This window comes from Styela clava, chromosome 11 (assembly GCF_964204865.1).
Source record: "Styela clava chromosome 11, kaStyClav1.hap1.2, whole genome shotgun sequence".
Taxonomy (NCBI): Eukaryota; Metazoa; Chordata; class Ascidiacea; order Stolidobranchia; family Styelidae; genus Styela; species Styela clava.
Window position 1 is genome coordinate 4,633,897 of NC_135260.1, and position 27,417 is coordinate 4,661,313.

The window sequence follows — 27,417 nt, forward strand, 5'->3', positions numbered from 1 at the left end:
GCAGTAAAATACCCCGTATGGAGATTGTGAGATTGTGGTATAGCTGGAACGGTGAGCGTTAAAATTAAACTATATTAAACAACATCTCAAAAATGGTACTCTCGTAGTATGTGTACCAGGTTAGGGTTAGAGAATAATTTTATTCCGATTTTCCTTTTTTTTAGTTCTATTACGAGTTCGGGGACTGTCTGTGATAGCAAAGTGAAAATAGCCCGTACATAGGCCTCAGTCCCTTTATACAACTTCAACTTGATGTAAAGTGGGCGAGCAAAATTCGTTACTTTCATATTGGTACACACACTTCTGGAGCGCCCAAACAAGTGTAATTTCTCAACCATGAATTTTCGCACTTTCCGCATGTAAATTTAAAGCGTTTGCCACTAAATTAACACAAATCTTGAAATGTCCCAAAACAACAATGAAATATAAAGTGTTGTTTTTTTTATCTAAATAGTAATTGGCAATTGCAGTAGAAAATATGCATGCAATAAATAATAACTGCTAGACGTTTCTGGTCATCATCACATTAAACAGAAATGGCGCCAAAATGTATTGACAGATTTGAAACTTGAAAATAGTCTCAAACACGATTACTTGGCGCCACCTTCCGGCGATAGCTTCATCCTTCTTCGCTACAGACGTCAAACAATAAATTGTCAGCTTTTTTAGCCGCATTGAAAAAGTTCCGCTAAATGCAGTCCCACGATTGGGCGCTTCCGTGATATGTGAACCAAGGTGGCGGACACTGGAACGTAGTATGTATACCAGGTTAGAATTAGGCCATAATTCTATTCCAATTTTCTTTATATTAGTCATATATATTACGAGTTCGGATCCTAGCCCGTACTATTTGTACCTGAAATTATGGCCTAACCCTAACCTGGTACACATAATACGTTCCGGCGTCCGCCATCTTGGTTTACATACTGCGGGAGTACCCACGATTGGTATAAACAATTTTGGAGCAAACACACTTCTACAAAATCGCTGTATTTAACAAGAGGCAACCAAGCCCTATTTAAGTTGCACAGAAAAGCCATCAAATATATCAAATTTGATCTTCGAAATGCTCAAACCAGGTTTCACACAATCTAATTCAAAAAGTAACAAAAAGAAAGCAAGTTTTGCTAATAATGAAATAAAGTAATAGTCGCACCTGACAGACAGCTCAATAAATACGCAAGTAAAGTTGACGGAAAGAAAATAACATAATGTACATAAAGGAACGTGCAGTTCGGAAGAAATTAGATATTTGTTCTACTAAAAAAATCATTCTCAGGATTTTGAAGATTTGCTTCTCTGTAAGCCATTAATTTTTTCATCGAAACACTGATTCAGGTCAAACTTGTTGAGTGATTAACAGTTATTCAAGAAAAAGTAGTTTTTTAAAAATTTAGAAATTTCAGATGGGAGCTTTTTCTGTAAATTATTCCTACTCCTGTCAAACTTTGCCATGTGGGAATAAAATTCTAGTCAGTGATTTTGTTGAGAAATAAATCCATTTGAGATATGCTAACTTAGTAGCCAATATATCTATAGTGGCAGAATATTAGAGTAGTACAGCATTTAGATATGAAGCATCAGGTCTGGTAAAGAAGGTCATTTCTTGTTAATAACGAAAAGAATAAAGTAAAAGTCGATCATTTCATAAATTAATTTGCTAACCGAAAATAAGGAGGATAATCAAGGGAGTAATTTCAAGACGAACCAGAGCAGAACTATTCTCCGAACACACACAGGCATTAGTCATTCACAAAACCTCGTCAACGAGATGAAATGAATTGAAATAAATTGTATTCGGTCTGGATCTAAGGCCACATGGTCGAAACGAATGTGAAAATAAATATAAATAAAGAACTTTCCCACAAAAAGCAGCTTTCCGTAATTTTCAATACAATTTATACGATATCTTATCCTAGATGAGTTTCACAGTAAAATTTCGGTAGAAGCAAATTTTTTTGGGCAAAAAATTTTTTCCGCCGTTTCGACTTGCGATAACAAGTCATTTTTCACGACGCTTGTTCACTTTTTTCGCCCCGAACAAGATCATGTACAAGCGATCCCTGATATCCAGCGATGCCTACTAAAAATGATATAACGCAACAATTAGGAGTCGCCTGGGTAACTTGGTTTCTTTCATATTGACTCAAAGTACAGGAAAAACTAAGAAACAAAGATATCATACATATATTGTCTTATCTAAAGAGTTCTCGTCTACACTATTAGTAGATTCAAATACATCGGAATACTCGCTCGGGGTATGCCTAGGCGAGATTTTCGATTTTGGTCTCGAAGGTACTGAATGTGACCTTTGTCGAAATTCTTCATCAAGATCGTTAGATGGGGCTAGAGCACCGCTGAATCTTGATTTTGTGGGAGAGTAATTTTGTTTGTCGTCTGAAATGGAAGCGTGATCCCGAGCAGTCACATAAGTTGATACCGATTCTGTAACAATATGATCCTCTTTGCCCTCCTCTATGAGATCTAAAGTACTTTTATGGGGTGGTGATTTCGTATTGATGACGCCATTCCCGTTGCCATCGTTACCTACTGGATAATCGTTTTCATGTAGTTGTTCTTGTTGTTGTTGTGAACTAAACCTTGATCCAATCCTACGGAATAATTTAGAGACTGCAGACCGGAAACTACGTCGACGACCTACGGCCTTTGGTGATGCTTCCAGGTCGTCCTTATTTAGGCGTCGACGTGGTGAATTAAGCTGAAATGATATATAAAATTATTTTAAACAATTGGAAACATGAATGCACAAGTAGTTCTTATCGATATTTGAATGGTGGAACTTCCTCAGCAAATGAATATGTATACAGACAAGCAAGTTCGCTATATTTAAACAAACTAAGTATAATAAACCTAATTTATCGATAGTCGTGGTGTTTAATCGTAGTTTCGCGACACTCTATGGTTCCGCCAGTTCAGGGGTTATTCGAGTTTACTTTCAAATCTAAGAGTCTATAAAAATATATGTTTTTTGTTAAAATATAATAAAATACCTCTATCAGGTTTGGCAATATTATTAAACTTTCTACACTTTAAAGATCATTTTGTTTTTGTCAGTATTAGGTTTGCTTTTGTGTATATTTATCATTTTTAGTACAAGGCAAATAATCTATTTCATAGAAGCTCCCCTGAATTGTTTCATACGGGGTCCATTATACAAACAGGTTAAAATCAACTGATGTAGTCAACCGAAAAAAACTTTTCTCGAAAAATTGAGCTCAAACCTAATTTGCGCAAAATAACACTCGGCATGCTAAAGACTTTTGTTTGATCTATAAAATTGGCTATTCTTCGAATTAACTACAAAATAATTTTACAAAATTGAGCAGGGCGAGGGACTTTATATTTTGGCGCTAATAAATATTAAGTCTCCAACTTAATCTGCATACCATACAAAATAACTAAGCACGGAAGGGTGAAAATTTTTTTATATTGAAAGTTCAAAATGGGAAAGAAGTGTACAAAAAAAAATAAAGAAAATAGTAAACTTACAAATCTGGCCATAGGTCCAGACATATCAGGACTTGATCTTGAAACTTGAGGTTTTTCACTTTGTGATCTTCTTAAACTTGTACCGATGCGATTTCGATTTCTGAATTTCTTTCTCAAAGAACTGAAACCATTTCCGAAACCTGAAGGATAACGATATATACATTATTTCATGTGAATGTTTAGCATTTCTTTTTTCAAACAAGGCTCTGTGGAGGAACTTGGAAGGAATGCGCTCCGTCTCAACATGGTTTTTCCCCCCGAATTGCCACCGCAAACTAGACGGTAGCCTGGGTGACTGGAATACTTGTTTTTATTGGGTGGGGTGGTGCATGTGATTTGACAGCCGCATGAATTCAGCTGAGACTGCCCTGCTCCTGTATGAGACTGCACTTACATATACAATACAAATAATGCTATGTAAATGAACTTGAAGGCGTAGGTTCCGTCAGCCCGACTTGTCACCATAGCCTGGTTAGCGAGCAGGTTTAGGTTAACGACTGGGGAAATTGTTATAATCTGGGCAAGTGATTGAGGAACAGTTCACCAGCGGTAAAAATTTATACAGATTCAAGTTGCCTTTTTCCTGTACGAGCAAGCATACACACGCAGTGTACATTTTATTTTTGTTTTCAATATCTGGGATTCTTCTATAAATAACTCTCGATATATTTATCAATATGTTATAAACCTCTGTGGGGTTTATAAACAGCGCTTCCGACTAATGTGTTATTTGCTTGAGTAGTACACCCTGGAAATACATTAAAATAATGTTGTTACCTCCTCCGCTAATTATAGTTTTTGCTTGATTGTTTCGAGGAGCGCCTCTCTTTCTGTTTGCATATTCTGATGAATGTATCGTTGCTCTTCGTTTCTTTTTTCGTCGCGCTGCCGCTGCTTCACTTGCGTAGCTTACGGGGATATATGGAAGAGCATCTTCACTAATGAAAAAAAAGGATTTTGTATTTATGTAACTGGTTTTAATGTTTTTTTTGCAGACTTTATACGAAGTGCACAAATAAATGAGCAGTTTTTTTTTTTTTGAAGAACCGGAATTATTTCAGTTCAAAATGTCTTCCTCAGTTTAATATACTTTAGATGAGTAGCGTGAGGATCGAATCTGGAATCTTTCACTTGCAATGACAAAATAGTTAAGACCAAATGTTCTTATCACAAGGTACACAATATAGTTGAAGACATAGTACAATATATATGAAGGCTGTAAAGTCGAATGGAGCTCTACGGCTGGTAGCGTTAGGAGTGGAAGTCGGTATATATGTCGAGCTTGTATAACGCAGAATTCCGAATGAAATCCCTAGGCTGAGGGCTCATAAATTTTGTAAAACCAAAATTTCACTAATCTAGGATCAGAAGTCAGGGTCGGCAATGTTTCATTCTAAAGTCTAGACCTAGTATGATCAATCACACCAGAGTTGAAAATGTTTCAATTAGAAGTCGGAATCAGTCCAAGATTGAGCCCTGGACCTAACTCAATAGTATTTATTATTTGGATTGGAATTGGAATTGGAAGTCGAAAAAATAGTCAAATTTTCTCTCAGGGCGAGCCGAACCCAAAATCCGTATAATTAATTGAGAACAGCTAGCAGTTGCATTGAAAAAACGCGATGTAAGAGCGCAAAATTTATTTGCACTCGGATAAAAATATACTCACGTCATTACAGATAACTCCGGTGTGCTGGAAGAAAGAGTACTCAGTCTTGAAGCCTCGTTAGATTTCATTTGACTTATTCTACGATGAACTCCTTCATGTGAAGAATAGGCCGAGTCAGTGTTGTTATAACCAAACTGGTCATATGTTGAGGATCTGAAATAAAAATAACTCAATGAGTTTTGCACATGTTTGCTAAATAAAGATAACTGACAAGGGGAAGATTACCGATATAAGAGTTGCGTGGGTATATCTGCACTAAGAGCTATTCGAAAGCATATTCACAAAATATTGAACAGTTAAAGTCACTGCAGTGCTGTACGGAAAGCATCTACGTCAATTTCAAACTGAAATGGTCCAAAACTTACATCGACTAAACAATAAGGAGATATAATAAATCCGACCATTGAATTCGCGCTAAATCGAACATTTTAAAGCAGAATGAATCTCTCATTTTAACCTGTAGAATTTTTGGACTCTTTGTCGTATGATTCACATTACCGCTAGTCAGTTAGGACTGTGTGTCTTCAGTACCCAAGTCGTTGCATTTGGAACCATTAAAAAGACTAGATGGTTCACTATAACTTATCTGGTCATCGGAATATAGGTTACTGTTCGCCATAATATTTCACCATCTTGACGACTTCCTTTATTTGCAAATATAAATGTAATTTAAAATATATTTTAAAATAAATATATATTATAAATGTATTTTAAAATATATTTTTTTTGTAAATCGAAATTCTCTAATACCAATGATTGTTACAACGTACCTTTTCCTATATTGTATTGGCGTTATTTCTCCATTCGAACGCTCATCGTCGCTAAGTTGCTTTATTCGTTCCTTTTCGAGTTCTTCTCGAGCGAACATGACAACAATTTTTGGAATATCCCGTCTGTCAAAGTACAGTTCTTCCGGTAACCCAGGAATGCTCAATTCGCTACTTATTTGAGACACAACGTCTATCTCAGTCCTTGAACTCGCTGAAGCAATTTCATTGGCTGTTTCACTGATGACGTCATCGACTCCAGAATCACGGGGTACGTTGCTACTTGAAGATCGTGACCGTGTTGTGTTTTTTTGAACCATTTGCTCTGACATTGGATGAATCGGCGGTGAACCACGGCCTGTAACAGTTTTTACATGAAAATGTTAGAAAAGAGATACCAACAACTTTGTCACAGGTGGCCAGCAGGCTTTCATGTTTATTCGGCGCTCCAGAAGTGTGTGTACCAGTATGGAGGTAACTAATTTTGTTCGCCCACTTTACACCAAGTTGTATAAAAGGACTGAAACTTATGGACAGGGGTTATATTCACTTGGCTAACACATACAGTCCAGGTACATATACTACGGGAGTACCGAAATTGTGGTAAATTATGGATATTATACAGAGAGAAATTAGAGCCATGACAATCGTCATTATGGAAATGAAAGGGACATCACGCGATAGGGAACATCGAAACCGCGACAGATCGCATATTGAATAAAACGGAACCAGTAATGAATGTCAAAGGAATACCGGGGCGCCAAATCCGGTTCAAATACTCTTCGAAAAATTATTTAATCGAATCCCAATATAAGATGGTCAGGAGTAATTTCTCAGGCAATTTGAATTCTAGACGGTGTGTAGGTGAATAGATCCTGAATGGGTTAACCGATGTTAAAGCCGTTACTTTGATGAAAAAAGCCGCATCTATGGGGATCCATAAGGTTTCGACTGACTTTGTCCTAAGATCCCGGCTGTGTGTGATTTACCATGTAAATAAGTCTACCTGATGTAATTGGTTAAAACCAATATTTGCAAGACAAGATTCATGGCAAATCCTGTGGCTTACGCCCAAAGCTTTCCACAAATAACACCCACACAGCGACAGAAAAAATCGCAAAACTATAACTATATACACACAAAGCAATACCTGATGAACTTATTTCTGAATCCAGTAACGATTGTACTGATGTTGATGGGATGACTTCTCGTGAACTTTCTAAAGCGCTGAGTGATGACGATGAAACTTCGCTCAGTGTTTCTGTGGCTGGTTTCGGGAAAACCTTGTTCTGAATATACAAGAATATTATATTTTTATATAAAGCAATAGCATACCTTTAAGTATTTACCTCTGAACAAGGCACTGTACAATCAAATACTGTTAACAATTACGCTAATGAAATAAAAATGTAATTTTATGTGTCGTTTTAAAGACAATTATAAACCAACATGATTAAAAAAAGAATAACACAATAAGGGGAGAGCAACTGGACGTATCTCGACCTTGAGCTCCATTTGTGAGAGCATGTCATAGACTTACAAGCCCCTAGCTTTATGTTTATTCATTTTATGTTCTTTTAACTCGAATCTCAACAAGATCCCAATTGGGACACCGCTTGCCTATAGGCCGGAGGTGGGCAAGGTTTTTAAACCAAGGACCATATTTTGCCCACCTGAACTGGCGGGCCATGTAAGTGTGACCTAAAAAGTGACATTTTATGAATAATATTTACAGCGCTACAAGAGCAAAAGTGGAAAACAATAGGCCTCGTGCCAAAACTAATATAATCGCAATCTCAACAAATTCTTTGAGCTAATTTTTAGCTGAAACATTAAAATTTAGTTTTAGTTTGGTTGTGGCAGCATCAAGCGGGCCAAATTGGATTACCCAACAGGCCGGATTTGGCCCGCGGGCCATAGTTTGACAATGTCAGCTATATGCGGAGATCGTAAGCAATATTGTAAATGTAAATTCATCACAAATAAATATGCACACAATGATGCTTATCACAAACCTGTTGAATAGTAGGCATTACACCGTTTTCCTCTTCCTGCTGAGTAACTTCACTGAGTGAATCCCCAGGAAAGAGTTTATTTGACAGTTCCGATACGTGTGTATTGTCATTCAAGGGCTCAAAACTACTTATGACGTCACCATTATCTGCGACGTCATCAGTGTTTTGTTCATGTTTGAGATCACTAACGTCATCTTTCATTTTTATCACGTAAGCTGTGACGTGATCGCAAGGACGATCTAGTTCGTCGCTGCTCCCGTCACTTTCTTGTTCTTCATCTCCGTCTACACTTAGGTTTTCAAATGTGCTTACTCGTCTCAAAGATCCGCATGTTGAAGCTGTGGAAAATGTATCTTCTTGGTTTTGCGGTTGGAAGGTCAGAAGGTCACTGAAAGATGAGTGGAATTATATTGAAAAATAATAGTGGAAAAATAAAAATTTCTTGTTGTTTTAGCTAGTTCGCTAATTTAAAACAAAATTTGGAAGAAAAATATTCTTACTTGGCAGAACTCCAAGCGGAACTTTTTTTCGAAAACTCAATTTTCTCAAAGCCCGTATTATCAGAACAGGATTGAGATCTTGTAGTTTTGACGTCGACTGGACTGTCCCATGATTCCTCGTTTTCTTCGAGTATTGCTTCAAGAGTAGGGACGTAGTGACAGTACTCGTAGCTAAAAAATAATGTTTGTTAAAGTATTTAGAGTTTCAAATATAAGATCTTATTAATCAGAATGATTGAAGTTAAATCAATTACACTTATGAACAAATAAGGTTTCTTGAGTTGTAGAAAAATAAGCTGTCAGGACTGTGTTGCGGGTAAAATCAGGTTTTTGTAAGAAAAATGGTTTGGATTTTTCAAATCAATATATTTTCACCATAAAAGTAAACAAGGTATTGCTCAAATAAGTCACACCATGGGACATTCTATGAAAATACATTTGCGTAAGACACCCAAAAATATTTGAAGCAAAATTATATAATCCCCATTTAATATTCATAAAATCCTTGAGAAAATAATGGACCGTAAGCATGTGAGACGGAATATTGAGGCGCAAGTATTATGAGTGGAATAAATATGTGGAGACTAGTTGGCAATTATTTTATTTTCAACTGCAGTGGTTACAAATTATTCTTGGTATTTATATGCACAAGGCAACCCAACAAAACCTACAAATGTCCTAATTATTCCTACAAAAATGTAGAATTGCCTACTGGGCTGTTTATAATCGTTATGTTTTATTTTTTATTTTTATTTATTCATTTTGGGGGTCATTACAAAATGCAATCCAATTCTAATTCTTACTCTTGTGCTGGTATGGAATCTGGCAATGCCATGAATTCGTCTTCATTATCGGGAAGTACATGGGGAACCATCCATCTCTGAATGGAGAGACATTGTTCTGTAAAAAAATGATAACGCATCATTATAACATTCATTTCAGGATATGTTCGTGAGCGTGATGATCTACTTGTTGAAGCATTAGTCGTCTGAATTTAATTAGCAACGCGGCCTAATGAACTCTCGCAAGGGTGCAAGCTCACCAGGGACGCAATAATTTGGCAAAGCCGAACCGGTATGATCCCTGGTATTTAATTTTTTTACGTATCAGTGATCGATTGTCTAGAAATAGAAGGAAACTTCCGGAACAAAGGTCTACCGCAAAGAACATCAATGATACTGGAAATACATTCCAGCAGCAAGGCATTTTCATTCCATGTTTATTTCCTTTCATTCCGAATGTTCATGTTAGATTACATTTCTGGTGAATTTAATTTTTATTTCAAATGATAGCAAACAAGTACGCCAATAAATGCATCCGGTAATTTCAAAATCTCATATTTGTGACATTCAAAGTTCAAATTCGATTTTCTTTATACGAGTGGCCCTATGATTGCTTGTAACTTTATTCTTTCATTTAAGCGTATATTATATATCATTACTCTGCAAATCTTACCTTTCCACGGAGCTGGTTCCATAGACGGTGAAGTTGGATCTGAGCTATCAAAGGTGTCTTCCTCACAGTGAATGTCATCCTTGTCGTTGAACAATACTTCGTCTTTGTCTATGTTACTCAGGGTAACAGCTCTGTAAGATAAAAGGTAGGTTAGTGAAATAGGCAGGATTTGTGACTGTTCTAAGCGGTAGCAACTTCGCTTCAAACAAGATTTGAGAGAAATTGCTTTCACGACTGAAATTGCTGAGATTAAAAGCAAAATATTCTATAAATAGAGGAATAGCTTATATGATTCATCGATGATTAGGAGGGGGATGGTTATGGGGAGACCTTTGATACAGGAGGGCCAGAGATGCAAATGACTGGATGAAACCACCTTTATTTAACATAGGCTATCTAGTAGTTGAAGGCACAAAAAAAAAAGATTGGACTAAATGAAAAACTCGTTTCTCAGGCGGCAAAATTTTCCCCTGTGGGCCGCAATTGGCGCGCGGGCGGCAGGTTGCACACCTACGATTGGAGTCTTCACTGACCAAGGTGTAAATGCGAACCTATAGTTAAAACTTTCTGACGAAGACTGTTATCACGCTAACAGTTGTCAGATTTATACATCAGGTTATACAACGTTTCTATATTTCCATCGAGTACATTTAAGTGCAAAGAAGGTTTCAATGGCTGGATAATCAGCTGTCGTTTAGTATTATTTGGAAAATCTGGAAAATTATTGGGAAATTCTGCCACTTCCGACGTTCAATCAGTAATGCAAGATGCAAGAAGAAGATTTAATCAATGTCTTTTTTTCTAAACATGTAGCTTGTATATACAATACCTAAGGCTGATATCATAAATTACACTTGAGCCTATTTCTAGTCTACCCAAATATATCATAATAAAGTATGAATAATATACCTTTGGCAATTGCCAGATATGGGACTTGGTACAAGGACATTGTCAGGAAGCAAATCGAAATGTAAAACTGGAGAACATTTTGGAGAAGCAGGAAATGATGATTGCGGTAATGAGAGTTGGTGGCTGCATGCAAAATGGAATAAGCTTTAATTATACATTAAAAAGGAAAGCATTTAGACAAATATCTCAAAAATGTAGTCTGACCTAGTTGTATTATAAGGAAGGCAGAAAAGGCCGATGGAGTAAGCAAGCTAGCTATAAGCATTGAGTGAGCATTATGTAAATTATCATTGCTACAAGAATGCATCCACGGTTTCATCATACAAGCTATAGGAATGCAAAATTGGAATTTTTCATTCTGTCTCTATACAACTACTTTATTTTTATGTTTGCATTAAGTATGATTATAATGCATTTTTATGTTTGCATTAAGTATTAAGTATTTTGATGGTACATTTGTTTCAAGTTTGAAAAAGCATGGATTAATGAAATTTAAAAAAAAACACAAACCAAAAATTACCTTCTGATCGGCGATCCCTCGAATATTGCAATCTCATCACTGATCTGTATTTCTGAGAGGTGACAAAGAATATATTTCATTTATATTCGATATAGTATCTATTCACATATCGCTAGGTATCAGTAGCTGCAATCATGTATGTATATGGCCTTATTCGGAGTAAAGGGCGCAAATAAGCATCAACTCACCAAAGGTGAAAAACGTGTTATTTGAATGCTTAAATGATAATGAAATTGCATTCAGTTTCTTAAATGCCACATGCGGTAGCAGATACACACAGTCACATATTATTAATGATATTTAACTGACTGGACAATTTCTACTTTTAATCTATTAACGGGGATTTCAACTAATTAATTGGTTTTTATAGCAATTATGATGATTATTATTTTGCCCGTGTTGCTATATGGACATTTAAGCATGTGTAAATATCTTGGCGGACCTATTTGTTACTCACACGTTAGTCACACTGACCTCGGATTTGAATTCGAAATAAATCGAAATGAAATGGGTCTACTGATAAACTATTATAAAACTCTTCAACTTAATTTGTAGAAAAAATACTTTGAAAAAAGATTTTTTACAAGACATATTTATAACCATTTCGCTATATATATATGTATAGTTTTCAATCTTAATTAGTGTAGCTCCCCTTGAAATTGGCTGCGGTGTAGACAGCTGATTTAATTTCATGGAATCTAAAACGTGTACCGCCGAGGAGGAATACAAATTATATACAGTACTTCTGAAACACTGTTTCAATAGATGTTTACTCTTATCGAATATATTATGGGCTTGCAAAACATGAACTTACGCGTGGGCAATGGCAAACCGAAGGTTTAAGGCGAGGGCGAATGTTGGAAGTTCGGAAAAATTTTGATAGAAAAATGTTGGTATGAAATGACGGAAATAGGTTGCTCTATACTCAACCACATTCAGAAGAAATATTTATCCAAAGTATTTTAAGAGAAAGTTTGAGAATTCCGGAAATACGTTTTTCCCATTTTCATAAAACGGCTATTTTTTCGCCATTTTGAATCAAAGCCCCCGAAGAGGGTTCGTTAAAAACGGAACTCAGATAGCCTAATATGACAGTTTTACTTCTGGGCAATCCGAAAGTTGCTACAAAAAGGGTTATTTATACCTCACCTTTCTTTTTACTCATATTCAACACAGCATACATTGATGTTGACCTGTCATCCTTTGTGGCATCAATAGAGGAATCATCTGTCGACGAGGAATTGGTTTCAGTTTCTGACAGCATCGAAACATTATCTTTAGCTGTAAGTTCCATATACTCAAAGCTTCCTTCTCTGCGATAAATCTGTCTGTTCTTTTCCCTCCTATCCGGCTCGTTTTCAGTGTTCCCATTTCCCGAATTTTTATTTACAAATCCAACAAACGTTTTCCAGTATATCCCGTTCAGTTTTTTCTGGGATAAACTCCCCGCGGGGGAAGTGTCCACAGACATAACGGTTTCGTTGTAGTATTTCTTACTCAAGTTATAAGTAGTTTATATATCTGTTTCGAAAAAAAAATATGTAGTCATATAATTAGAATATTTTATTGTTATTTCCTACTCCAATACTATACCATTCTCGTCGATGCATAAGTATGACAACTGACACATACGGATCGCAATAGAAGTAAACAAGGATAAATAACTTGCACAATACACAATATCGCAGTATCCCCTGTGTCGGCATCTTGTTATAAAACCTTCAAAAAATAATAACCAAACCCTAAAAGATACATTGATATGGTTGGCGTGAGTGCGAGATTGACTTCAACCTAACTCGTGAACAAAAAGCGAAATATAGCTGGACAGGAATAGAGAATACCACAGAAACAAAGGTATAAACAAAATATTGCACATAAATATTTAAAATATAATACACTCGCAATGAAGTCGGTACAACGGTACAACTCAGCACCCATTTTTAGTTCAATCATACTAATTTTACCAAAAGCGTCGTCTTAATACCCACCCGCTTTACCATATAACATAAACAACGCAGCTCACGAGGAAATGAGGCCTAATTTCCTGAAATATCCAGGTCCATTGCAGTTTCGAATGTTCCACAAAGTAAAAAAATACGACTGATGTAATAACCTCACATGGTGAGATGCCAATGCTGTCTAATTTTTTAAATATTTTGGGGCTAAGAAAAGATACGCGAAAACATCAATCTGCGAAGTAGGAATTAAACAATGACAAATCTATAACCGAAGTCAAATTTCTTCCAGATTCCAACAAATTATTCACCTCAACTGTCATCGTATACAAATTGTAATGCTTATTTTTTGCTACCGCCGATATGACGTAATTTATTTTATTGTTATTTTCAGGCTAGTGAAATTGATATGACTGCAACTGACCCAGAAGCAAAACAAACCGGCCTAATACGCACATCCGCTGAAATTGTAAACCAGGTAGTAATAACTAAGCTGTAAATTGAAAGGCATTTTGTAGTTTGTCAATGTGAATTTACCTAAGACTTAATCCAACTTTGATAATATTGACTATGTAGTGTTTAGAGCACGCAGTTTGAAAACTTATATTTTAACTCACATCACCTTTAACAAATTAAATACCTACACAAACACGAGTAAATTATATTCTAAATTTTCTTATTTTTCAGCATTGTTTGCCAGAAAACGCAATATTAAAAGAGAGTTATCTCTCTAAGTGTAGAGTTAAAATCTATCGCTTTCTGAAATACTTCAATTACTGGGCTCATTTATCCACTGCAACAAAAAGCCATTTCTTTAGTGGGGGGTCTCATGTGACAACATTTAAATTTCTCCTCCACACGAGTTCAATGGAGGGTTGCTGGTCAGAACTTATAACGGGGTAGTTTCACTTGTGCTATTACACACTTAGTTTATTTCCGGGTAGGTATGAGGTTAAATAACAAAGTGGACTGAAGTGGACAGTACAATATACCTGATTACCATCCATTCATATAAACTTATCTTTGGTCCAATTCACGGGGTCATAATAGATTTTGTAGTAGAAATGCCAACTTATATTAAAACTTCGCGACTACCTATAGCTCTGAGAATTCAACCATAATGCTTCCCCAACTCAAGGATGGCAGATTTAGTTGATGTTACGGTGTGATATTCCATCTCTGAACGGAATGGTTCACCCAAACTATTCCGAAATGCATAACACTTTTTCTTACACTTCACCAGTAAAATGAAAGCTATAGCAATAGTGCCATTACTTGCAGTAACTGTCTGAGATAGAACGAAATGACTGGCCGAAAAGCTATTCGAAAATGCTAACAATTTTCCTCACACGTTCATACTAACAAAAGACCAGTGGAACCCTTGCTTGCAGTGACTGTCGCGGGCTTAAGACGTCAGCACGTTATTCCTATCAATAAGCCGACTAAAGGTTACGCAGGCCTCGATTCACGACACGAATCATTAGCTAATGATTAGGGATGCTTATTACTAAATTAGAAGATTTTGTTGATCTTTAAGCAATTTAACACGCGTCATCATTAATACACGTTAAATGATCGAGGTCCAATCAATTCTAATGACAAGTAAATAACAAGTTTGAGCTTGTTGGATCTACCGTGTATGCCACAGCAATGAAAATCGTGAGGTTTAATTCTATTTCAGAGTAACGACAATAACCATTTATATTGATGATGGAAGGTGACTCTCAGGTTGTCAGTATTAAAGTTGTGTATATACAGTCTTTTTTATTGATTAATTTCAAGACTTCGAAGAGACATTATGGACAGCTTGCGTACAGTCCGTTAATTCAATGAAGAAGTGGGCTTGGTTCTTGTCTCATTATGGACTGAAATAGGACTAAAATTACTTTTACTTTATTTCAACCTCAATATACTTTCACATTGCTATTGGTGTTAGTTTCATCTCAGCTAGTTTTCAGACTGTTTCATTTAGACAATGTATGGGTTGTTCAATGCTGCTGTAGGTTCATTTCTAGAGGGGGTTGATGTCAGCGTCTGCTTGTTCAGGTCTTTCTCGGGTTAAACATCGCCCACGAAATTAATATGCAACTAAGTCTAATAACATTATTATGCAGTACTGAATGAACAATAAACAATACCCTGTGCTACCAGACAATGTATATGGCGCTTGTTAGGTCACGATTCCTTATTGTATACGCTATTTGTGAGGCAGGCGGTGGACACGAAAAACCACAAGGTCGCAATTAATTGATTTGATTATATCAACACCATTAGTATGGCGGTCCGAATAAAATAACTCGCGGTTTTACTAACAATAGAAACATCTATTGATTAGGTTTGAGAATGAAACATATGTATTTCCATCTCATCTCTAACATTCGTTCATGTTTATGCAAATCGTGGTAATCTTCACTTCACGATATTCCTATATCCGGTGTTACTAAACAAATTGCCTCCAGACAATACCGTCATTCCTGTGAGCCATAAGTGGGATATCATAAAGTCATAGTTTCGGGTTTCCATATAGACAACTTTATTTCCCTTTCTTGCGAATAACAACTATTTGTAAATGTATGTACAAGTTAAACTGTATGTATGCCTTATTTGAAATTTGCATTAACTCTGTTAAGGGCTAGTAGGATACGATATAGCCAGTGGATTCGATCAAGTGCAAAATGTTTTAGGTGGTGACTTTTTTATTTTAAATGGTTCTAAATATCTCTAGCCCAGTGGTTCTCATTTTTTTCGTGGCCAATTTTCGTTGCACAAAAATCTGTGGCCAATTACCTTTTTCACGCAAGGAAAAACTACAAGAAAAAAGTCGTTGCTCTGTAGCAAAAACAGCATCATCATTCATTGCCACTGCAGTCATAATTAACTAATAACAACAAGGTTTGTGGCCCATCTGAAAATGTTTCTGTGGCCCAAAAGTACGCCATGGCCCACTGGTTGAGAGCCGGTGCTCTAGCTCAAATAAAAATGGCGATATATGAGCCAAGAGTGCTAAGACTCCGTAAATCATTGCAAGAGCCAATAATTAGAAAGCTTTTACCATATCCAAACCTAAAATAACATTCGGTTCAACATATATGTTTAATCAAAATAATATTTATTTTGAGCCCGGAAATATGGAATAGATGATGATGGTCCTAACGATTAAATTGTCTATTTCAAACTCCAAATACAATTTAGTCACGTGTGTATGTATACAAGTTCTGAAATATGCTGATATGCCAAATAACTAGGGTTCAATATGAGGATGGAAAACGGAGTATTTCACCATCTCACACGTAGTGAAGAAAATTGGGCCGGCTATGTGAAACAGGAATCACTCCTGTTTTCCAAATCTTGCAACAAACAGGGTCTCGAATATTTTAAGAGTTACAGAAACCTAAAACATAAAACAGTTATAACAAACATTTGCTGGCGCATAGCGCAACACCTAATATTTCTATATTTCCCGTTTCAGTGTTATTTATCAGAGATCAATTTTACTACCGAGTGCGCTTGACCCTGTGGATCAGCTGAAGAATCTCCCCCTCCCCCCGGACCCGTCTGCGGTGGAGATTTTTCAGTTGGGTACCCCTTGGGTTCTTCAGTTGATCCGACTCTTTTTTAGGCAAATTCCATTGGAATAATATAAAAAAAAGTAATTACCCAGCATAGCTGCAGAACTTAACATTTTTAATCTAGTTTTTGAATGAATATAACAACCTATTTGCCCTATCTTCTCTCTGATTCAAACTTTCAAAATGCCAATCAGTAACAGTTTATGAACTCATATACTCAAATCAACCTAACGCTATCACAACCTACGCCTAAATATGTAAAAAGAGGTAAAACAAAATGCTAATCGTGAACACAAAATGTCAACCGTGCTATTGATAAGTATGCAAAATAATCTAGAATTCAAACGTAAATTGTACTCACCGTAGTAATTATGGAATCCCTGCGTTGGCCTCTATTTACTTCTAAGCGGTTTTGAAGCGTTAGACTTAACAGTGTAACTGACATCGCAAGTTATTTCTCGGTTTCAAATCCCATAACCCCACCTCACCCAAAGCGGTTATTCTTTCCAAATAATAGTAACTCCCCACATATCGTTTGATATCAATAGCTGCTTTCAAAAAATGATAACCCGGTACAACAAGCATGTTTATACCTAAACTTTTAACGCTATTGAGAAATATACTTTATGAATATGCAAAATAAACTGATATTTAAACGTAACTTGTACTGACTAAGATAGAATGCAAAGCCTTATACGTTGGGCGCCAATAACTATTGTAAAGCGCTATCATAACCCTGCAAAATTTATTCGTTTGTATCTGGAATTTGCGTGATCTTCGAAAGAAGAAAAGTGCCTCGACTAAACCTGAGAACTTTAGATCTCGGATCAAATATGTGATACCATAAGTCACTACGAAATCGAAGCGATACTACAATTTTACTTTGAAATAAGTATTTTTCTTAGCGCGATAAAAACCGTGCACAATTTGATCGTTTATGTCTGAAATTTGCTAGACTTCCGAATAAGAAAAGCGCTTCGTTTCCAAATTTTCCCTGAAACCTTCAAACCTCCAGTCAGATATGTGATACCATAGTCTCTGCAAAAATCAAAGCGACACTACAAGTTTACCTTGAAATGACTATTTCTAAGCGAGATTAAAACCGAACACAATTTGATAGTTTATATTTCAAATTTGTCTGATTTCAAAGATAGAATAGCGCTTGATCCAGTTGTTGCTATTCCCCGCTATTCTTTGAACGTCGTTCGGGTTCCTGACCTATGAGACACATTCATTTTCTGAAATTAGAAAACCCTTTGTTCGTGGATTCGACACAAAAGAGAACCCTTTTCTAAAATTCTCCTTTACGAAATCAAACTACACCACCCATGAAATGACACTGCATGATGCAAGCATTTCCAGTTAGATCTAAAAACGACTACACGGATCTTGTACTTCCGGCTGTGCGAGGTATCTAGTAAAACTAAATATAAAATCACAAAAATAAAATATGTGACAGACAACGTCGACAAAAGCGTACATTTCACTAAAATCCTACCGTAAATATATGTTTACTTCCCCAATTTATAACCTGAAGATTTTCAACGAGTATGTAAAATAAAACGTGATATAATTTCACATTTTTGAAGCCTTTGATCGTCTTGTTCATCTCGACCCTTTTATGTCACGAATGATTTTGCTTTGCCTTTAATTTTACTATTTTTTTATTCTAAATGTTCTAAAATAGCGGATCAATATCTAATATCTTCTTCGAATACATCACCGTGCAATAGACAGGAGCAATGATGATTTTAAATTGAGCATTACACTTTACGATTTAATGTTTCTAATTCTAGTCAAATATTTGCGTGTTACGCTTGATTAATTATTTTACGTAACATAATATAATTACAATCTTGCTATATTCATTCCAATTATGTTACGTCGTGCGGTGTTGCATAATATTATATAAACATGTACAAAAAGCAGAAAATTTATTCCTATTTTCCGTGTTTGCTTCTAACACAAGGCCAATTAGATATAAGGTTTAACATTTTGGTGTTATGAAGACCATGAAAAGGTTAATATATGTACGGACCACCACAATGAATTTATAAAAATAAATCACTTCGTTAATTACCGATTGAAGTTGCTGAGTCCTATTATTCGGATGTATTTGCTGCTTCGTATTTAAAAAATTATTCTGTATTTTAATAAATAAACGGATATCTCGCGGGTCCTCTGGACTTCTTTAACGAACCCCTGGGGCCGTATGGAACACTTTGAGAACCTATAGTTTAGGTGATTTCGTCTCAAAACGTAGTTATTCCGGCAGTGATACTTTTTACATATTAACGGACTGGACTGAAATCGCTAATATTGCATCTTATAAGAAACTTGCAAATAAATTCTTCTTCGTACACGAATCCAGGATTGAAACTAAAAAAATTATTTGGGGATTGTTTTTAAGGTTCTGGGATAGATCCGCAAGCCAATCAGATTTTAAATTATTTTAATACATGAATTATTGAGGCAAAGTAAAACTAGAAGAGAGAGTTATGCTATACGTTGAACGTCGATCTATATTTCCTAATTAGAATATCTGTGGATAAAGTTTCACCAAACCAGTCCCCATAAAATGAAGATTTTTTGCTGCCGAAATCATTCAAAAAGATATTTTGATTACGTTTCCAATATCAAGTCCACAAGAAATTTCTTATCCGTGTAGATATTCTCTTGAATGGTAATTGATTCCTCGAAATTAGTCAATTTTTAATTGATATCACATTTAGCTTATGACTCATTATTGTTTTATAATCACACAAATGACCCGGCATTTCCAGATATTATGTGGAAATTATTGAGTCCATAATTGCTGACATTTCTAGAAAGACAAAAACTCTCACATCATAGCTTATTGCAGTTCCATTCCCCCAATATTGCATTCTTGCAAGTCTGTTTTAGAAAAATTACACTCTCGCAATGTCCACAAAATCCCTTTATAACTCAATTTTGTTATGAAGTCAGTTCTCAGTATATCTTAACCAAGTTTGTTGTTTTTTAATCAATAATTGTGTATGTTTACTTCCTTTAATACATCTGTGAGGGCCAAAACAATATAAGGTATCGATAAATTTCCTTTACAATTGAAAAAATTACTTTTCACATTTTTAAGACTTCATGGACATCCTATACTTCTTACCAAAATCCGCTTTTTTAAAACTACATTGTCACAAATCATTTCTTGCTAAACTATATTTACACAGACACAACATTCCGCATCTTTGCAAATCTACATACTTGCAATAATCGCTCTTTTCGAGTCCGTAATGTAATTCTTCCCAAAGTCGTCTTTCCTAAAACTATATTTTCAAAATCATTCCTCGCTGAGCTATATTATTCAATTTTGGAAAAATTACACTCGTAATGTACTTCTTCCGAAAGTCTGCTTTCTTAGAACTTCATTTTCACAAATCCTTTTTTGTCAAACTATATTCACACAACATTCCACGTCCTCGCAAATTTATAAACACTTGCAATAATCGCTCTCGTCGATTAAACGAGAATTGAAACATAGCACAACATTTCAATTATGTTGAGTTCGCAATCAGGTCGCGTAATAGTCACATGACAGTAATGTCATTTTAATCAATCGAAGCAGTTAACAATAAAATATTTCTCGCTTACATATCCATTTCTCTGTTTTCGATTGCCAAATATGGAATATTTAAAAAAAACACCATTTTTAGACATTAACAGTTAATACCGTTTCCTTTCTTAGTGCCTAATGATCCATGTATTTCTGATTGCTATTACCCATCTTGCGACACATTTATCGTATTAAGGCGGCTATTCAACGAATACAGAACAAACGATTAAATTAATGATATCAGGAGGTATTATTTTCGAACATCGATAATCGAAACTAAATGTTAAAACGTACTATTATTTCAGCAAGTGCGACCATATTACTAGTGAAGTTATATATATAAATAAATCATGAATTGAGCATGTCGATTGATTTAAATTGCGGCAACAGTCCACTGAATAACTTGTATTTGTACAACACTATTTTTTTTATTTTTTCTACTTTTCAGGAGATCCTAAACGGTGCATATATCAGCTTGAAGAGGCAGAAGTGACTTTTTGTGTCTTTGGGACTCGTGTCTCAAAAATTTGACGTTCAACTTGTTCTTTTTCAGTTCATTTGTACCACACTTGACCCGGTGTTTAGAGCAAGGTAGATATATATTGTGGGGCAAATAGATGAAGACAAAATTGGGATTCATGGTCTGTTTTGGGTTAGGATAGATATAAAACTTTAGGCAAAAAGTTAGAGTAAACATATAAAGTGGGATTCATGGTATCTTCTGAGTTAGAAGAGATATAAAACTTAGAGAGAAGGGTTAGAGTTAGCATAAAAAGTGGAATTCATGTTATATTCTTGGTAGAATAGTTAAAAAACTTCAGGAAATGATTAGAGTAAGCATATGAAGTGGGATTCACGTTATGTTCTGGGTTGGGATAGCGATAGATATAATACTTTGGCGTAAGGATAGAGCAATTATATGGAGAGGGATTCATACAATTGGTACAAGTGTGCGGCTGCAGGACGGGGCCATTGCGGAGCAAAGAAAAAAAAAGGTACATGTATTGGACAAGTGGACACGTCACGTTTGAGACATACGCTTTTAGACCAGATTACACATAGCTGTGTCTGAATGGTAATTCAAACGGCTTCATCTAATTATGCGTTTATATAGCTTTAAAGCATAAAGCTATAATATAACCTTACACGCACCAGGAAAACGTATTTCAGGTCCAGACAAAACGAGATGATCCAACATGGTATTATTTCGTGATCATGATTTTGCATATTTTGTGCGAATTACCTGTTTCTGTGTTAATTGTCTACTACTCATAGATTAGATATTACGTCATTAGTAAATCTCTATGCCAGTATTTCTGTATGACTGCGGTGTTCCGCGGCGTTCTAGGGTTCCGCAAGTACAGTACAGGGGTTTATTAAAATCAGAAAGATTATATTTCCATATATATGTTGTTTAAATATAATCAAATACCTGTTTGCCACTATTAATAAACTTACTACACTTGAAAGATCAGTTTGTTTTGCCCGTAATAGACTTGCTTTTATATATATTGATAGTTTATATAATTCAGGTAATAAAAGACAACTAAACTATTGCACAGCGATTCTTCGATCCTCTGGAATATTGCATTGGAGTATCGCTCCACTGAAAGACTAAAAACCACTGCTTTATTCCAATAACAAATACTTGGAACAGATATTTCAAATATCTGGAATAATATAATCAAATCCAGTTCTTGCTATTATATTTTGGTGGAATTTCTTTTATTCAGGATTCCAATAGAATTCACTTCATAAACCTTGCATCAGAGTTATTTCAACTGATTTTTGTCAATTAGTCATTCGAGACGTTCAGATGAGCGCAATGCCATGATTCAATGCTACGCTTCCTGTACCATTGTTCTGTCGCTAATCTGGAAATTTTTCTGTGGCAAAGGAAGGCGAAACAAAACTGTCACTAAACTCAGACGAAAATTATTGGTCGACAGAGATTAGATTTACATATTGCCTGTCTACGCTGCAAAATCTAACACAATGCTTTCAAACTTTCTAAAAAGCTGATTGCAAGTATGTCGAGTGTCCTTATTAAGAGTAAAGCAATATTTCACAACGTTGCAAACTAAAGGCGAAGTCTGATACCTTTCACGACACAAGCCAATCTCTTGGGCCCTGGTGTTTCAAACAATTAACGTGATCTGGACTACAAATTTCAATCAAAAATTCCATCCCGCCTGCCACAGGTGCCCAATTTCGGAAAATTTATTTTCTTTATTGACAGAAATCGTATTCGAAAATACATATTATCTTCCGAACGTCCGCTACTAGTTATTTTCTGAATGACATGCTTGCCATCTGCCAAATAAGAGCGAGACAGACGGATCGCTTAAGAAATAACATGTACACAAAGCAGTCTCACCTCACTGTAACGAAATCAGTTTCATAATGAACAGTAAATGGGAATACGCTGGATAGATTTTTGTTTTCTATGCCATTGCCGTACAAGGCCCAAGGATATTTCACAGAAAACCATGTCGTTTATCAGCTGCCGAGTATGGGATTATATATACAATTACGAGCCTAAAGAATGTGGAATAACCCACGGAAGTGCATTTATAAATCACTAGGGAATTTGGATCTCGATACTAAAAATAATCATAAAATTTATCAGAATTTTGTTGTAATTCAAATGTAAGCAAAGGTAATTAAATGTGCAGTTATTGAAGAACTACCTTATCATTATTATTATACTTTATAAATGAGATAGGAATACGATCGTGACCGAACGTTTCTGATTGTATTATAGATTCTTTGGTACGTTTATTTGCTGTTAAATTTGGTTCCGTGTGCAGCATGATTTTTGCCTCTAAAGTATAAATACCAAATAACACACATATGTTCAATATTATTGTATTATTCTTTGCTAGATACCGTAAGGAGATGTATATCACGTTACCGTCATACCATGACATACAGACGCATGCGGACTATAAGCCTGATTGGGTCGCTTGCGTATAAATTCGGGTTACATATCCTGATTTTATTTATTTTTTATTTGTGCGCCTTGGTAAGCAATGGCGTACAATTTAGGAAAAGTTTCTCGGGAATCGTGAGTTTTACTCAAGTTGGAATTTTGCTAAATGTTTCGCGTCACTGTAAGTAAGAATGAAACATTTTAGATCATAGACATAGACGGTCATTCTCATTTTACACTTCTACCATTCATTCGTTACCTTAGGCGGTGCTCACGAAGTATGCGAACCAAGATGGCGGACATCGGAACGTAACATGGGTAACAGGTTAGGGTTAGGCGATAATTTCTTTCCAATTTTCCTTATTTTAGTCCTATTATCAGTTCGAAGACTAGCCAAGAGCCTCCCGTAGTATTTATACCTAAAATTATGGCCTAACCCTAACCTAGTACGCATATTACATTCCGATGTCCGCCATCTTGGTTCGCATACTTCGGGGGCCCCCCTTAGGCTTTTCTTTATAAGCACTCGGCCCCTTCGCTTTTATATAAATTCGCTCAAAATAAGAATCCAAGCCTTTGACAAAAAATTCATTATACTTGATAGAAGAGCTGCACCACTAAATTAAGATCGAATAATAATAACCTAATGATTAGGTGACCGCACAGAGTTTTACCAACAAGTTAACAACACATACTTCGGAATATTAAGTTGGCACTGACGCATGTTCCCAACGCCAGTTACTTAAAATAGTTGGAATAACAATGTTTAACAAGATACGGTAATATGAATGAAATTGAATTAACATAGTTATGTTCTGTGCGTCAAAATGCTAGAATCCACTGCGCTAATGACTTTATTGGCCTTGTAATTTAATTAGAAACGCGAGAACTAATATCACTTGATGAGCTTATATAGTAATACGAAGTCTGTAAAAATTCATATACCCACAGAATTCGGAAATAAAGGCAAAAAATAGAGATTGTGCATGTAAAATTATATACTATTGCGAACAACTGTTTGTACAATTCCCACCTGTCAAACAAGGCTCTGCAAGAAGTTACTAATACTCACTCATATGTAAAGAGGGAATATTCTTCAGAAAAGTCCTCCTATTCTTTCTAATTCGGCATTGCTATTCCATCGGAAGATTCGGAATCGAATCGTTGACTGGCAATTTTCAACGACTGTTGTTGAATTGAGATACTTGTACCGCTGAACATTATTATTAAGTAAAAATACGAGTCATGGTTCCCTTATCCTATAGATACGCCACTGTATATAAAGACTATTCTCGTTTATGAAGAGTTCAGGATAAATAAGTATTTTTTTCGGTTGTTTACGGCATTATCTGCGGCAGAGGTGAACAGAAAAATCAATACCATGAAAGATAAAATTAGATATGTCGCGATTAAGCCAATTACACTGTTTTCGTGTCGACAACGAAATATGCGCATGGATCAACAAATCGCGAACAATAACAACAACAACAACTAGACACAACTGCGTGGTATTTTGACTTCGGTACAATATTTTCAAAGTTCAGTACAAACAATTTATCTTTAAAATTATTAAATATAGTTTAGCGAAAAATATTCGGATATATTCGCACGCGTTATTAGCGACTTTTTCATGAAAAAAATGGGGGTTCGACCCGGGGACACGTCTATTCAGAATATCCTATTCTCCAACTAAAGAGCCATATTATGCCAAGTGGCGTTTCATCGATTTCCAGAAAACTGACGGTTGTATAGAAGTAATAATTATAAAAAAATACAAACAATTATACAATTATTTAATATACAAAACGTCTGCCATTGAATATTTCAGCACTATATTACTGTCCTGTTTTCTATTGCTATATTCCTCTGGTCGGTTCCCTTTGATTCTGTTTTGTTCGGGTTAGGATATTGCCACTGCTTTCTCTGTTTGTCTTACCGATTACCGATACTCTGCCACATATAAATCCCATAAAGGATGAATTATTGTCCTAACGTTGTCCGTTTATCGTGTATAACGTGTGACAATAACCTAACCTACTATAAATTATTCTAACCTAACTTAAGACGATGGTTAGGAAGTAACCAATATTCCAAACACTGTAACCGCCTCCAACCAATTCAAAGCGCAAACAACAATATCCTTTACATTGTTTACAATGATCGGTGTAATGCGGAAAATTGCAACCTGCGAAATGGGTCAACAGGTTACATATCTTCCTCCGATACTTGGCGTGTAATAATAACAGTAAATCTAATTGCATTTATGTGTTACCAGCTTTTCACGCGGCGTCACAGAATTAATTTGGAAGTTAACGATAAATGATATTAGGATCTTCTGTTTAAAACCAACGCAACTAATGCAAAAATGTGACATTTGAGAAAAACACCTCCACCATGTTGTAGAATAAAAATCAATAAGTTACCCAGTTGGGGTTAGGATTATGAATGATTTAAAATTTAAAGTGCAACTACATTCCTAACCCAAACCCTACCTGGATGATTACTAATTTTTTTTTTGGGGGGCGTTGACAAGGGGGGGGGGGGGGGGCGCTCGTAATATCACATATCAGGCTACTCCTCTGCTATCCCCTCACAACTAATTTTCTGCTTTGTTTTCGTTGATTCTATTTATTCTTAAGTAAAAATAGGTTAGATGGAATAAGATTGTGATCTCATTAAAATAAATTTTGGGGCAATAAACTAATAAAACCCACTTTCGTATGTTCAATTGAATCCACCACCTAACTCGCAGAATGTATTTATTTTAGAATTTGCCCACAGTTTCATATATTCTATTAGAAGCTGACAGAACCTGTTATTAAATCCTTGCCACCTCCAAACCCCGCACTTCAAATAACTTCGAAATATATTTCCCCTACACCTGCATATATGACGAAACATATAATAAAGCAATAACCTACCAATGTACTAATATTCAAATAGTTGTTCGCAAGGAACATATCTCATAAAAGAATAACAAATGTACGGCTAATCGTTTACTATTAAATTCAACTAATTTCACCCATTTTTTCTACCAGTCATGTAAGCTTTCTGGCACCCCAGTGAGAATTAAATTTCAACGTTCACACATTAGTAGTTGTATCCGATAGAATGTGCCAATAAAATAAACAAACAAAGAAATGTGGACGTTATCATCTTATTTCGTCTAGATAGGAATGTTGTGAATTCCTCTGACTTCGCACTTCGGCAAATCTCGGATGTCTGGTGTCAGTGTTTATTTATGTGATTGACATATTATTATTATAAATGCTATAACTAACATCTTATCGCGAGATTGAATATGCTAACAAGCAGATTTTGTAAACTACCTTCTTCGAATATGAATGATACATTAATTCTGAACTCGAATTTCTAATACAGAAAATATATGTAATGAGACATATTCACTTAAAAGCAGTTTTCGTTCATTTTCTTACTACAATACTTTATTTCAATATCTACTGATATGCTAAATCTACATTTACTCAACCTAATTCCACATTCCACCCAATTAAATTATATTACTTTTTATTTCCCTGTCCCCCTTTAATAATATGAAGTTTGTCCTGTGTTCTAATTTTCAAATTATCGTGGTCCGTAGCTTCCAAAGACTCTCAACATTTATGGTCATCTGCTTCTTTACATAAATACCAAGGTCTGATTTAATCGGGTTTCATCGGTTATTTGATGCGCCACGTTTCTAAGGCCCTGTTTAAAAACCCTTGGTCTAATGTTATAAATAACTGTTAATTGCATAGATTTCATATTGTAGCATCGCTTCATTTGACAGACATGGAACACAGACTTCAACTAGAACAAACGCTTTCTTAGTAGAAGTCATTAGAGTTTCTATTGAGACAACGAAAAACCAGATCCTTTCGCTGACTCAGAAATTTAAATGGACCTACGTGGATGTTCCGTTCATCTCCCACTGATAAACAAACGACACGGCGCAGCTGGACATAATGACTCGAATAAAACAATGAAATCTTTGAGGAAACGTTTTTGCGTCATAAATGGTTACTAA

The 27,417-nt window shown here is 35.6% G+C and overlaps 1 protein-coding gene across 3 annotated transcripts; it reads right to left on the reverse strand.

Annotated features, from left to right (window-relative positions):
• Positions 1–426: 426 nt before the first annotated feature.
• LOC120347115 (uncharacterized) lies at positions 427–24,608 on the reverse strand. 3 transcript variants are annotated; one of them, XM_039416962.2, is made up of 14 exons: positions 24,463–24,608; positions 12,495–12,866; positions 11,346–11,397; positions 10,826–10,948; positions 9,917–10,047; positions 9,265–9,361; positions 8,462–8,632; positions 7,962–8,349; positions 7,097–7,235; positions 5,950–6,304; positions 5,180–5,332; positions 4,288–4,448; positions 3,511–3,650; positions 427–2,719 (listed from the first exon to the last, which is right to left on the reverse strand). In XM_039416962.2, the coding sequence occupies exons 2-14, from the start codon at positions 12,814–12,816 to the stop codon at positions 2,180–2,182; spliced, it is 2,772 nt and encodes a 923-aa protein (XP_039272896.2). In that variant the 5' UTR covers positions 12,817–12,866; positions 24,463–24,608; the 3' UTR covers positions 427–2,179. The 3 variants fall into 3 exon arrangements, with proteins under 3 accessions (XP_039272896.2, XP_039272895.2, XP_039272898.2); XM_039416961.2 differs by lacking the exon at positions 24,463–24,608 and adding an exon at positions 17,231–17,371; XM_039416964.2 differs by lacking the exons at positions 10,826–10,948; positions 24,463–24,608 and adding an exon at positions 17,231–17,371.
• Positions 24,609–27,417: the final 2,809 nt, after the last annotated feature.

Excerpts from the sequence above, each read along its gene's own strand:
- LOC120347115 (XM_039416962.2), bottom strand. The coding sequence starts at position 12,816 with ATGTCTGTGGACACTTCCCCCGCGGGGAGTTTATCCCAGAAAAAACTG. Across the intron at positions 9,362-9,916 it reads GGAACCAGCTCCGTGGAAAG|AACAATGTCTCTCCATTCAG; the intron begins GTAAGATTTGCA and ends ATTTTTTTACAG. Across the intron at positions 2,720-3,510 it reads CTGGACCTATGGCCAGATTT|CTTAATTCACCACGTCGACG; the intron begins GTAAGTTTACTA and ends ATATCATTTCAG.